The 13,913-nt window shown below is 39.9% G+C and overlaps 1 protein-coding gene across 1 annotated transcript in view; it reads left to right on the forward strand.

Moving 5' to 3' along the window:
- LOC107741890 (spondin-1-like) overlaps positions 1-13,913 on the forward strand; it is a 203,381-nt gene that overhangs the window by 10,407 nt on the left and 179,061 nt on the right. The window contains exon 3 of the mRNA XM_016554688.1: positions 12,560-12,693. Within this exon, the coding sequence (XP_016410174.1) occupies positions 12,560-12,693 (134 nt within the window). The remainder of the gene's footprint in view (positions 1-12,559; positions 12,694-13,913) is intronic.

Consider the following 13,913-nt stretch of genomic DNA (forward strand, 5'->3'; position numbering starts at 1 on the left):
AGCAACACAGTAGCGAACAATAAACGATATGGCAAGACAAAAATTAAATAATTAAACCAAAGTTTGACCAATTAGAGTAACGTGAGGCTAAAACATGTAAATATGATATCTGGATCACTGTCAGATGAGCCGTCAGATGCTGAGCCGACCCAGGACGCATAACTTACCATCAGACTCTCCATCACTCATGGCATTTAGTGTTTCTAATACCTACCTTCCATAAATTGCCTTTTTTTTTTTGTAATTTTGACTTTATTTATGAAATTGATAACCGCTAAATCAGTGAGTGAAAGGCGTTGCCTAGAAATGTACAATGTTAAAACATAAGCGGCAAGAAAATGACAGCGCGAAAATACATCCATTATATAGCAGGTAAATTCGACCCGCTGGCGCTTATAGGTATAAATGCCCTGTTTTTTTATCTGGTTTTATCTAAATAATTGTTAACAACATTGGATTGTAAATTACATAATTTTAGTAAAAGTCAATGACTGGGAGACTTGAATGTTTTATTTTAAATCTGTTATGTACATTTGAAAAACTTACTCCGTGGCGGTTCTAGTGTTAATTTCGATGTATAACGTGTACTTTTCAGCACAGTTTAAATTACATTTATTTACGACTCTTGATTGTAATGGCTTATTGCTTTTAATTTTTGAATGAATACCTCTTATATTGGTTAATAGAGAATAAAGAATGACTTTAATGTAGGACAGTTGCAGAATTATATCAAGCACAAGAAAATGAAAGAAAATTAAACAAACAAATATCTCTATGTTTAAGAATCCCAACGTGCAAGCTAATTCCAGCGGTGTGGAGTCATCATTAATTGACGACGCTTTGAAGTGACGCTAAAGGGAGCGAGAATAGGCCTATATCATTTCACTTGATTCAATGACTCCGTCCTCGTGTCTTTTACTTGCGTCCTTCCCTCGCATCCTGAAGGGGTGGAGCTAAGATGCGAGGAAAGGAAGCGAGGAAAGGTAAAGAGAATGCACAAATAAGAATTGAGAAGCACCCAAGATCTGTATCTCTGTATGCCTGTCAGCAATACAACGTGACGCATATACCCTGTATGATGTGTATGTCTTTTAATTAATTATTTAAATTTATTATAAAAACTCACATAATAATTAAAAAAAAATAGGTTGCTTATAATAAACTCACATAAATGAGCAGAGAAATCTAAACATGAATCTTACCTAATGCTGATATTAAAATGACCAAGTTTCTGTGATTTGGCTTTTTTTTTTCCATTAATTTTATTCATTTTTTGTTGGATGCCTTCCAAGTTGAAAGAAGCATTGGGATACTATATATTAGCAATTTCCGTGGGATTAGATTTCTCAGAGAACCTTTGAAATTGCTGAAAAACAGCAGGTAATTTGCAACGGAATTTTAACAGGCTGTATGGGAAAAATTAAGCAGATTCAGACGGGATTAAAATCGCAATGTACATCTGTAAAACACTAATTTCTTTAACATCCTCTGGGAAAACGTCTCAGGTTACACGTGTAATCATGGTTCCCAGAGAAGGGGAAAAAGATGCTGCGTCCCCCAGAGGGCACTATGGGTAATGCCTCCGGCATGAAGCATGAGTCTAAACTTGACAATTAACTTGACATTGGCAGGCGGCAGCCTATGACGTCACAACTTGTGTGGCAGAGAGTATAAAAGAGTACCTGTAAAATACATCCTCCTGTCTGGAGGAAACATGCAGGAATTCCTGAAGTATGGCAAAGGGACGCTGCGTCTCATTGCCCTTCTCAGGGAACCATGGCTAATTTGACATGACGTGTAGCCAAGTATGGTAACCCATACCTTGCATTTAACCTATCCAAGTGCTCACACACAGCAGTAAGTAGTGAACAAATGCACACAGTGAACACACACCCGGAGCAGTGAGCAGCCATTTTTGCTGCGGCACCCAGGGAGCAGCTGGGGGTTTGGTGCCTTGCTCAAGGGTCTCACCTCAGTCGTGGTAATGAGGGTGGAAGAGAGCGCTGGCCCCCTCTCTTACAGTTACGTGATGTGTTTCTGGTCTTAACTTGTAGCTTTTTACTTCTTACAGTTTATAAATGTGTGAATTTCTGTCATGATGGTTCTTTTCCATAACACTGAATGTTGCGATAAAGGTGATAAAGAGTTGGTTATTATTGTTAAGTCTCTCTCCGATTCAGACTGCATAGGTTAAGCTTATGAGTCTGTCACGTGATGAACGAACACCTCGAAAAAACCTGAAGACTCGAGAGATGAACTAATCAATTCTCTTTCCGGCTCAGACTGCATTGCTTAAGCTTTTGGGGCTGTCACGTGATGAATGAACGACTCAAACCCGAAGACAGAGGCCGCAAAGAAATAACTCTCTGTAGCGAGAGGAGGCCTGAGAACACTCACAGTAAATGACCGAGCTCTAGGAGCAGAGACCTCAGCATGATGACTCTCTAAAATGAGAGGAGGCCTAACTATGCCCCACGCTCAGAACGGGGGGGGGTGCGGAGATGTTATTTAGCCTCTGGGACCCTAGAGCACTCAGAGCGCTTACTCTGGATCATTTCCCTGGGATCTTTCCTTCTCCCTCTAGCTTCGTGCCTCCTCCGTGCTCTATCCCTCAAAGGAGGGAGAGCGCGAGAAGCAGTGCTTGTCTTCTGGTCTTGCCTCCAGTCCTCAGACTGGGACAGGCCAGCCCCCTTCATGACTTGAGGCTTGGACCGGTGCAGTATAAACCTTTAATAGTATAAACCTACACCTTTGCCTCCTGAAACTTCCCAACCACCGTCTCAACGGATGTACTGAAAAGGTCAGAAAGCAAAACCGGCGCATCGAGGAGAATGGTTTTTCTCCTTCTCCTCAATGTCTGCCAGGGCAGCGTTTCCCAAAAGCTTCGTAAGCCTAAGAAGTTCGTAAAAACGATTGTACGACTGATCTTAATATTACGGTCTGTTTCCCAAAAGCATCGTAACTTAAGTAGCACTTGAAAAACATCGTAGAACTACGAGTGCTCTGGAGGTATAAATATAATATAATATAATATAATATAATATAATATAAGTGTTATTATATCGGAGTTGTCTGGAACGTAGTATTAGGTTAACATTTCAATAAACGAGCGTTTACTACAATTACAAGCCATTCTATAAGGTGACATTTCAGCACTTGACAAATGGATAGCGACTCCTAAGTAGCACTTAAACACGGCTATTTGCGACTGCGTTAAGTGCATTTTTTGGAAACGCACGTGAAACAATAACGAAAGATCGTAAAATGACTCGTAGAAAACGCTCTTACGTCCTAAGATCAATCGTTATCGAGAAACGCAGCCCTAGATGATTTGCAAGTGCTACTTAACATGCCAAGTTGAAGCAAGACTGCAACTTCCGTGACCAAATGTAAATGCTGGGAAGTGTCCCTGGCCCTGGTCCAGGTCCTTCAGCAGATCAGTCTGGTAGGCCATCGTGTGCAAAGCTGCCTCAGCCTGAACCGCTGCCACATATGCTCTGCCATTCAGCCGTGATGTAACATGCAGCGGCTTAGTCAGCAGTGATGGCGTCTTCAATGCAGATGCCTCACCAATCAGAGGCATCGATGCATAACTACATTCCTGCATCCCCTCCACATCAGCATAGTTTGCCTGCGAATAATGAATGCGAGCAGAATATGACTTTCCCCAAGATTTCCGCAACTCAGTGTGAAGATCTGGGAGTAAGGGAAGACTCGTATGAGCTGGTCGGTTGTGTCCCAACAAAAAGAGTTCTTCGAAGCGACCACGAGGGGGCTCGCTCTTCCACGGCAGATTTAATCTTTCCGTGGCGTGAGACATAACGTCCAACAACTCGTCATATGCAGGGCAGGTGTAACAGAGGCCAGCTGGTGGGTGCTGAGCAGGTAAACCTCACTCCCCTGAACTCAAGAGGTGCATTAGCGACTGACACTAGAGGCTGCGGTCTTTAGCCTCCTTGTTAGTACATAGGCGGGCTGTGAGTGCTCAGAGACATCAAGAATCTCATCAGCCTCTTCCTACTCATCTTGGCTTGAGGCGGGGAGTGCGCACATCATCATCCGGCAGCTCGCTCTCGCCCGCCGCCGACAAATGATAAATATTCATACCTTTCTCAAACTCGTCGGCAAGCTCCAACTGCGAACCTGACAATTGCAGTCTCTTACTCGCCTCGGCTGCAGTGGGTCCTGAATCGCGAGGTGAAGATGGCTGTCCTGATTCTCTCAAGAAAAGCGCTCGCAATGCACGCAAACATCCCCCTCAAGGACTGCATGCTCCTCACCCAGGCACATAACGCACATAACATGTGTGTCATCAGGTGTCAAGAAATGCTGACACGGATGAACACACTTTCTAAATTTTGCGGTGCTAGTGGTTGCCATAGTTTGCCTGTTTAGACAAACACTTAAACAAACAGTCTCCTGAAGACAAGAGGATTACGTATTTTACAGGTGCCCTTTTATACTCTCAGTATAATAAAATAAATAAATAAATAAATACATAAATAAATAAAAACCTTGAACAAAATAAGTTGTGAGAAATCAATATTAATAGTCTAAAACTGTGACATGAAAAATGCCTAGAAATCCTACAAAAAGTAGGATATACCAGTTGTGATGTCATAGGCTGCCACCTGCCAATGCCAAGTTCATTGTCAGGTTTACTTTAGACTCATGCTTCAGACACCGGTCACGCTGGAGGCATTCCCCATAGCGCCCTCTGGGCGATGCAGCGTAGAGTTCCTATTCGGGCTCTAGGGCTTATGTGAAATATATTTATATATATATATATATATATATATATTTTTTTTTTAATTTTTTTTTTAAATTAATTAATTAATTTTTTGCAGTTTTGCTTTTATTACATAGGACAGAAGAGACTTTACAAGAAGCAAGGACAGAGAAAAAGCAGAGGAGTAGTGTGGTATAGAAAAAAAAAAAAACAAGAGGAAGAAGAAAATATGTGTAGATTTTTGCTGGTCATAGCAAATGCCATTAAATCTGAGACCTTGTCCGTAGTCATAAACAGAATTTATTATGCCTTAATCTTCTGTCTAATTAACTGAAATAGGGTCAGAGATGACGGCTTTTGGTGTAATTACTCAGGCTAAAACATGCCCACATAGGCAGCACTCCCAAAGGGATGTGAGCCGTGGAGGGCTGAAGGAAAGGTCGGCGCCTTACAGAGACACCCTCACTGCTCCTCTCTCCTTCCTTGTCTCTGTTCTTTTCACTCATCTCTCCAGAGTGCTCACCTTTGTGTCTCTGTCCTTAATGAGTGAGAGCACTGCCATACTGACTCTTCCAGTCCGAGCTGCCACACGAAGACTTAAATTTGACCCCTCTGCTGAATTTGCCACTTAGCTGGGAGAGATTGGTGTTAATGCTGGGGGTCTTAAGTGATTTGGAAAAGTTTCACGAAGTGGGATCTGTTTTGAGACAAGAGGCTTAAATGTTAACAGTATTTGGCTTTTTGACAACTTGACAACAAAGTCTACAAAAAAGTGCCATGTCATGTGTAGGGGGGCACTGGTACCATGGCATCAGGTTACAATGTTTTTTGGATTTTGATTTATTTTTTGAAAATATTTTACTAATATTTGCATACCACAGTGCAATTAATATGGGTAATTATTCAATTCAATACAATGTTTTCAGTGTACCATGATAAAACCATTTATTGACACTGTGGTATGGTCAAATATTTTGTGAGGGTATATTGAAGATAGTTCCTTCAAAATCCCTGCTGATTCAAGACCACAAGTACCGAACACTCCATTAACCTCCAGTACCAATCCGGGGGGCTTTTATTTGCTCTTGAAATTGATTTTGTGCCATAGTTAATTAGTGCCAGCCTTGAGTTTCCTTGAATGGATGATGTGCGGTATGGCTCTGTGAGGAGAGACTGTTGAGGAAACGCAGGAAGCATTCACTCAAGAGCCGTCGAGTCAGTGATATGCTTCCTGACCATATTCAAATTCAAATATGATGAAGGTACTTCAAACAATATTTCAGAATACCCAAATCCCACAAGAGTACATAAATGACAAAAGTGAGGATAATTAATTGCTTTGCAGAATTTTTGCTCAGTGTGATGCTTGGAGAAAAGACACCACTGCAGATTTGGAGAGTTTGAATAGAAACGTTTCTGGATCTGTTCCAAAATCTAGTGAGCTGTCTTGCTGCCTACTGCTTAGGTAGCTGCCTTTTTTTTCTCTTCCTCCTCATATAGGAAACTTGCATTTATTACAGCTTTGGCTCAGTTTGGTTCATTTCCCCCTCAAAACAATCATTTCAGATCTCTGAAAAAAAAAATATTATTATTATTATTATTATTATTTTTAACGAATTGCAAGTGTTTTGCCATGTGTGCTAAAGATTAAATGCAGTTTTCTACAAATTGGAAAATAACCGAATGCAAATTGCTTGCTGATCAAAATGAGTTTTTCTTCTTCTTCTTCTTCTGGGCTTTGATGAATGCGAAGAGGGGCTTATTTGGGAGACTCAGGCCTCTTCCACACTCATCTGTCAGGAGAGGTAGCCATATCAAACCAGCCACCTCAGAAACAGCCACCCTGGACCTGCTTGCTGGCCTGGATTCAGTGCCTGGAGTGACAGTCACTTAGAGCAGCACTCTGTCTCTCTCTCTCACTTGTTCGTCAGCCTTCAATGTTGATATGGCCCAGTAAGGCCTGGCTTTTTGTTGTTTTCTTGCTGTGCCTCCAGAGAGACCTTTTGCAACTAGGGTTATTTGAAGTACGGCTTATTTAAAATCTGTGAGCATGCACCTTCTCAGCCATTTTTGACACTGCTCTAAAAGCACTTTTTGTGAGGTTCTCTTGGGAGGTGAGCTGGCACTGGTACTTACTGACTGACAGCTTTTCTTTGGACTTGATAACAGCATATGCTTTAAACAACACTCCAGCAGACTCCTGTATCGGTATCCAATGAGCTCGCTGTTCAACATTCAAGTATATGACTAGTGCTTGCCGTAGCAGTTGCAGCTTGCTTCAGAAACCCTCCACCTGTATAGGTCTGCTACGATGCATGTATGCTATATGGGGGTTATTTCATGTATGTTATATTTGCAGCAGCAATATTTCTTACATGCTCACAGCAGCATGTTGTGGATGTATTGGCAGAAGCAAGTCTCGGTACTTGCTCTGCCGCAGCAGCGTAGCAGATCTGCAGGTTGTGCATCTTGTTCTCATTAAGCAGATGTTGACAAAGCACACAACTTTATTACTTGATTAAAAGTACATATACTGCTGGTCAAATATTATTCCATTGCAAGTGAAAGTTGTAAAGACAGATTTTGCTGCCTTTTCCCGAGGGCGGGGTTTATCTGGGTTTGTGATGTCACGAACCCGGGAAATAACTTGTTGTAGTCCCTACCAGCCATTTTTGTAGGCATTAAACTGCCAGCATTATAAAAGACGATATCTCCGTATGCATTGATCTTTCAGCTTCGTAACTTTGCAGATATTGTTTATGCTCAAACAGCATCATTACACACTAACTGATGTTAAAAAAGTGAAATCGCAATGAACCACCCCTTTAAAAGGTTAGTTCACCCAAAAATGAAAATTAGCCCACAAATTCTCAAACAGCATCATTACACACTAACTGATCTTAAAAAAGTGAAATCGCAATGAACCACCCCTTTAAAGGGTTAGTTCACCCAAAAATGAAAATTAGCCCACAAATTACTCGCTCACCCTCAAGTCACCCTAGGTGTATATGACTTTCTTCTTTCAGACTAATCTAGTCAGAGTTATATTAAAAATTGACTTTGATCTTTAAAGCTGTTTAATGCCACTCAGCGGGTGTTGCATGCATCAGTCCAAAAGAAGTTAAATAAAAAGCGTCCATCCATAAAAAAAAAAAGTGTCTCACACGGATCCGGGGGGTGAACAAAGGCCTCCTGTAGCGAATCGATGCGTTTTTGTAAGAAAAATATCCATATTCAAAAGTAATAATCACTTTAATGTAGCTTGCACCAACAGTTGTGCACGGAAGCAGCTCCGGGGGGATGACGTATGAGTTCAGCATTGTGCATGCGCCGGTGAGTCTCGTGAAAACCAACGTTTGTTAACAGGAGCAAAGGAAGCAAAGTTTCCTTACTTTAGCAAAGGAAAACCAGTCTCCTCTTGGCTTATATCGAAATCCTCCGACATTCTTCTGGGGGGGGGGACGCTCTGGGTCCGGGCTTACACCCGAGCTCGGACCCCTCTCCCCAGACAGGGGGAGTACCCTGGGCTCGAGAGTAATTACCGAGCTTGGAGCCCTCTCCCCAGACAGCACGCCAAATACGCATAAACTTTACTCTGTTCATTATATGTAAGTGTGAACCCGTGAATAAGTGACCGGTGTTTTGTTTTGATCTCTCCCCTGCGCTTCCGCGTGCGTCACTTCTGAGCGGCGCATTCGCAAAGCTGACCTCATACGTCATCCGCACGGAGCTGCTTCCGTGTAGGACTGTTGGCGCAAGCTACATTAAAGTGATTATTACGTTTTGAATATGGATATTTTTTTTTTTACAAAAAACGCATCGAACACATGCATGCAACACCTGCTGAGTGGCATTAAACAACTTGACAGATCAAAGACAATTTTTAATATAACTCCTACTGGATTTGTCTGAAAGAAGAAAGTCATATACACCTAGTATGACTTGAGGGTGAGTAATTTGTGGGCTAATTTTAATTTTTGGGTGAACTAACCCTTTAAGTAAAAGAACAGAAGTACTTCCTTTTAAAAGTACTTAAGTACCAAAAGTAAATTTCCTTTTTTATGTCAACTGACATAATTATTGTTTTATTATTGTTCTATTATTGTTGTATGTAATACTTGCAATACCTTATGCCTCTAAAGCTACAATACATTAAGCCTACTGAATGCACTGACTAGCTTGTAGTATCTTTGGAATAAAGAGCTTTTAGAATGTTAAAAACCTATAGAAGTGAAACAAGTGAGTTGACAAAAAAAAAAAAAATAATAATTTAACACCCCTACCCACCTCCACAAAAGCAGGATGGTAGTGATCTCACACAGCTCCGGCAGCGTGTACACACATCTACGTGAAGTCATTCATCCACATTTGAACCGAGTGGACAGTGAAATTAAAACCCCGAAACACAACTGTAGCTGTATAACTTTACAACAGCAACACTGCTTTAACAAAAAAGCAAAACAACAAGATTTATTTGACATCAAAACAAAAATGTCAATTTACCCTCATATTAATATTTTATTTAGTTTATGGTGTCATTAAGTAGTGCTGTATAGCTAACTGCTATACTAAAGTAAATTAATAAATGTAACGAGATGAGAAATATAGAATTTTGATGTTTATTTTCTTTTGATAGGCTATTACTCTTACTCCCAGGTATCTTCTTGTCAGTTGATTTTCTACTTAAAAAAAATGTAAATAAATAAATAAAGAGAAATGAGAACCTGTTTGATTTTTTGTTTTGTTTAAGAAAGGATAAAACAAAAATGAAGCTATATTTTTCATAGTTTTTCATGGGTAAAAAAAAAAGAAAAACGATTATGCTTTAATATCTGTTTAGAATGTGTGGGCAGCCCTGAAACGTTGTCGTCCATCTTCTGTACTACACCGTGTAAGCGGCAACCAGGAGCTCAGGGCTGCGTTTCCCAAAATCTTTTTAATGCTATGTCGTTCTTAAGTTATACCTTCAGTTGAACCTTATCGTTAATACATGTTTCCTGAAACATTCTTAGTTAAGTATACCTTCTGTAAGTCATACGTTGGTAAGGTTGGTCTGGACCACTCTTAGCTGTACCTTGTCACGGTTGACAGTTCACAGTTCATTACATCTCGCGCTATACAAATATAATTCTGAAGCTGTAATACACCCAGTGTTCAATTAGGCTAACTGAAGTGTTTTCATGCAAAGAATAAAAATGTCATTAGACTGATAGTTGTTAGCTTTTTTATTACATTATCCAAAGGTACATCAGCTGGCAAACCATTGGGTAGTAAAGGCTTAGGAGTCTAAAGGGAATGATTGTGGTGAGGAGTTGGGTCAAACTATGGCAGCGATACAGGTTGTGCTAAATCAAAGACGGCGCCGTCCACGGAGACATTTAGTTTCTGTGCACTAAAATTTTTGTCTCCTGGCTACCATGCCAGAAGCTGCAATTCTAAAAAAAAAAAAAATTGCCTCAGCAGCTTTTAGATCTTGTTGGTCCAATTTTGTTGAGACAAACTCAACAGAGCTACTGTACCCCCTCAGCCCCGAAACTAAGCTGCTGGCGGCTGCTCCTCTTTCTCTCTTTTTTTCTCCACCATAGTAGCTGTTGATTATATGTTTCACGTGTTACGCTTTTATTGAGTAGGTCATCCAATAACATAAATTAGTGATTTACACCAATAATGTGATGTGGCTGCTGGGCAATCAACCCTTGTTGTGGAGTAAATGGAAAACTATGGAAAACATATTATGATAATATAAAATACCCTTTCAAAGGCAAGTGTAGGTGTACTGCCAGTTAGTACTTGATACGTTTGGGCATCGTTGCAGGTTCATGCACTCATTTCGAAATGATATAAAAAATCCAGGGTTGGATTTAGTTTGCAATTTGGATTATTTTTATAATATCCCATGACTCCAGATAAATGTAATTTCAACTATTTCTGAAGTGCTTCTTGTTGGAAAGCACTCTTACCAGAATGTTTTTCTATTGGACTTGTGTAGACCTATGCAATTTTTTTCTCTTTTGTTAAAATCTGTTAAATTATTAAGCAGTGTCTCATGTAGTTTTTTGTATTTTATGTGGTGACCACTGGGAGGTGCTCTGGATATATATTTTTCTTTCTTGGTTTTCTTCACTGACACAATGTATGTTGCAAAGCAAAAGTAAAAGTTTCATGCAAGTTTGTTGCATTCTAACAGGAAAGAGTTCCGTGTCTTTATTTAATGTCAAAACTTATTTTATAAAGAACACTGCTTTCTCACATAACGCACTAAAGCAGCCCCTGCATACTGTAGAGTGAATACTCCATTCTCGAGCCATCAATATCAACTAATTCAGCATCACCACCATGGACAGCACCTGGTAACGTCACACGTAAGAAGGTATAACTTAAGCAGCCTCCTAAGGTATAGTTCAGTCGAATGTGGAATCATATGTATACGTAGATGCCTCTTTAGTGACAGTTACTATGGGCCGCTATTAGTGCTGGGCGGTATGACCAAAAATGTATATCACGGTATTTTTCAAAATTATACTGGTTTCACCGTACATGACGGTATTTGTTTTTCATGTATGACCGGGTGTTACCCATATTTTCTACTGATTGAGAGAGGAAATAGTGGTATTGCGGTATTTGAAAAAGTCATATCATAACAAAAATAAACACCGGTTTTCGGTATGAACCGGTATACCGCCCAGCACTAGCCGCTATACGTAAACTGTCCGCCATATTCGAAGGGTCAACTTGACATCATTCACCATAACAGTAACATAAGTTACCAATGTTTCAAAACTTGTAATATTGAGTTAATACATTTAAAAACACAAACCAACACATTCTCACCTGTAAAAGTTTATCCAGTTTCTTACGGAATTTAAATCCCGGCAGTTTTTACAACTATCGGCTGTGCAGGATTGTGGCATCTTTGAATATTCATTGATTATTATGGTGAATGACGTCAAGTTGACCGTTAAAGATGGCGTATGCGTCTATGTGCTTGGCATCATGGGGTATCTACCTACAGTATACATATTTGTGGTCGCAGCTCTGGATTTAATTGGCTCTGCTCTTTTAAACAAAACTTGGTTCTCATGAGACTAGCATATTCTCACTGGAGCTTACGCTACACCTACGTCATTCGGATGGAACACCACTCTCTCGTGTATGTGCATACCAGTTATCAGAAGCTAGAAATTATGGTTTATAAAGTTTTAAATATGGATATTTTTCTTACAAAACGCATTGGTTGTAACATTGGTTGTATTTATTAATTAGACATTGAACCATTTATCTAACTGATTCATTAAAAAAAAAAAAAAACATTCATTCAGGAACAAAACAATACTTGTGTGTGTGTGTGTGTGTGTGTGTGTGTCTCTCTGACACAATGAAGAGTTGTGAAATATTTCAAATTAGGTAATTTATTTAAAAAAAAAGACCTGAAAGTTTTATTGTAAGGCAAGAGCTGGCACCTACAGGGTTTTGCTATAGATGAAGTACATTGACCTCCGTGTCTAGCTCTCCATGTCATGTCAAATCAAATCCATCACCTTTGTTATTGCTGTTTGGGTTATTGGGTGGAGGATGTCTGAAGGGGAATTGTGGGCATTGCCACGGACCTCTAAAGACTACAGGTGATAACTCACTGCACACATACAAGCACACTCATTTTGGCAGATAAAAATGGGTGATAATTTTCCATAGTAGTTTTGCAAAGTTTTGTGTTTTATATATATTTTTTTTTATTTTACGTGTCTTACATGAAGAGAAGGTCACACGAATGCTGCCATATTTGAATCGGACACATTTGTACTGACACATATGAATTTGCACACTCTGTAGATAATCGATGAGGAAGACACACAGTTTATGACAAACTGCCCTCCAGCAGTGACAGAAAGCACCCCACGAAGGAGGACCAGGATACAGGTGTTCTGGACGGCACCCCCATCAGGCAGTGGCTGTGTACTGCTGAAGTAAGTGTCATAACTATTCTCACCTCATAGTTCTAACCAGGGTGGTATTTTAGGGGGAACCCATGGATCTACAGTCATCATGGTAATAGAACAAAACAATTTCCAAATTGTTGATCACTTGGTACTCTAGATCAGTGTTTCTCAACCCTCATCTTGGAGGAACCCACATTGCAGTCTTCCTGATTAAACACACCTGACTTAACTCATCAGCTCATTAGAATAAACCACAGGCAGTGGTGGAGGTAACAAATTACAACTACTCATGTTACTGTAATTAAGTAGTTTTTTTCGGGTACTTGTACTTTTTTGAGGATATTTTTAAAGCTGTACTTTTACTTGTACTTAAGTACAAATTAAGCAAAATAATCTACTTTGTTACTGTTAAATCATAGTTCGTTACAGAGTACGTCCACATTTTGAATTGATATTCAAACGACAGAACTTCAGTAGCCAATGAAAATAGGATAAAGACATCCGATCATAAAGGGACCAATAAAAGCCCTGAGATCTGAACCGGGTAAAGCCGCCGTTTCAGCAGGTTTTGAAGAGCTGATCAGACAGTTAGGGAGCTCATCGTAATTTATGGACTCAAAGTTTGGAGAAACAAACTAAATGGTAGATTTATCATAAATATCTATATTTTGACACTGCTACTGAAATATCTGACACAGTTCCATTACTCATTTTCCACAGTATCTACCGAATATACACCGATACAAGCTGTGTCTCTCATTCCTCTCCGACAATGAGTTTGACACGCATCCGCCTCCTGTCAGTTACACAGTCTGAATGTCCTCGCGGGATCACAGGTATCCCACAAAATTGTAATTATTCCCGCGCAAATGTGGTGAGTACTTTATTGTAACATAAACATGAACATGAACACAGTCATGTAATCGCAGAAAACTGGATGCGAGCTCTCAAATAGGCCTAACTTATACAAATGAACTGCCTGTCCTCTCACTCCGATATTGCTTGTGTGCACTCAGACTGTGTGCAATCGCGATCTCTCTGTGCTTTTGAAGTAGAAAGTATTTCTCTTTGCTCCTGGATTAAACTTTGTCAAAAGTTATCAACCATTTAGAATAGATCCACACCTGACCGAAGAAAATGCTACTAGCAATTTTATTGGCTGTAAGTGAAATGCACCAGAAAGTTTTTCAACAATCAAAGATGGAACTTTAATTTGTTTACAATGTAAGTTTATGCTAGAAATGTTT

This window comes from Sinocyclocheilus rhinocerous, unplaced genomic scaffold (assembly GCF_001515625.1).
Source record: "Sinocyclocheilus rhinocerous isolate Xijiao unplaced genomic scaffold, SAMN03320098_v1.1 scaffold376, whole genome shotgun sequence".
Taxonomy (NCBI): Eukaryota; Metazoa; Chordata; class Actinopteri; order Cypriniformes; family Cyprinidae; genus Sinocyclocheilus; species Sinocyclocheilus rhinocerous.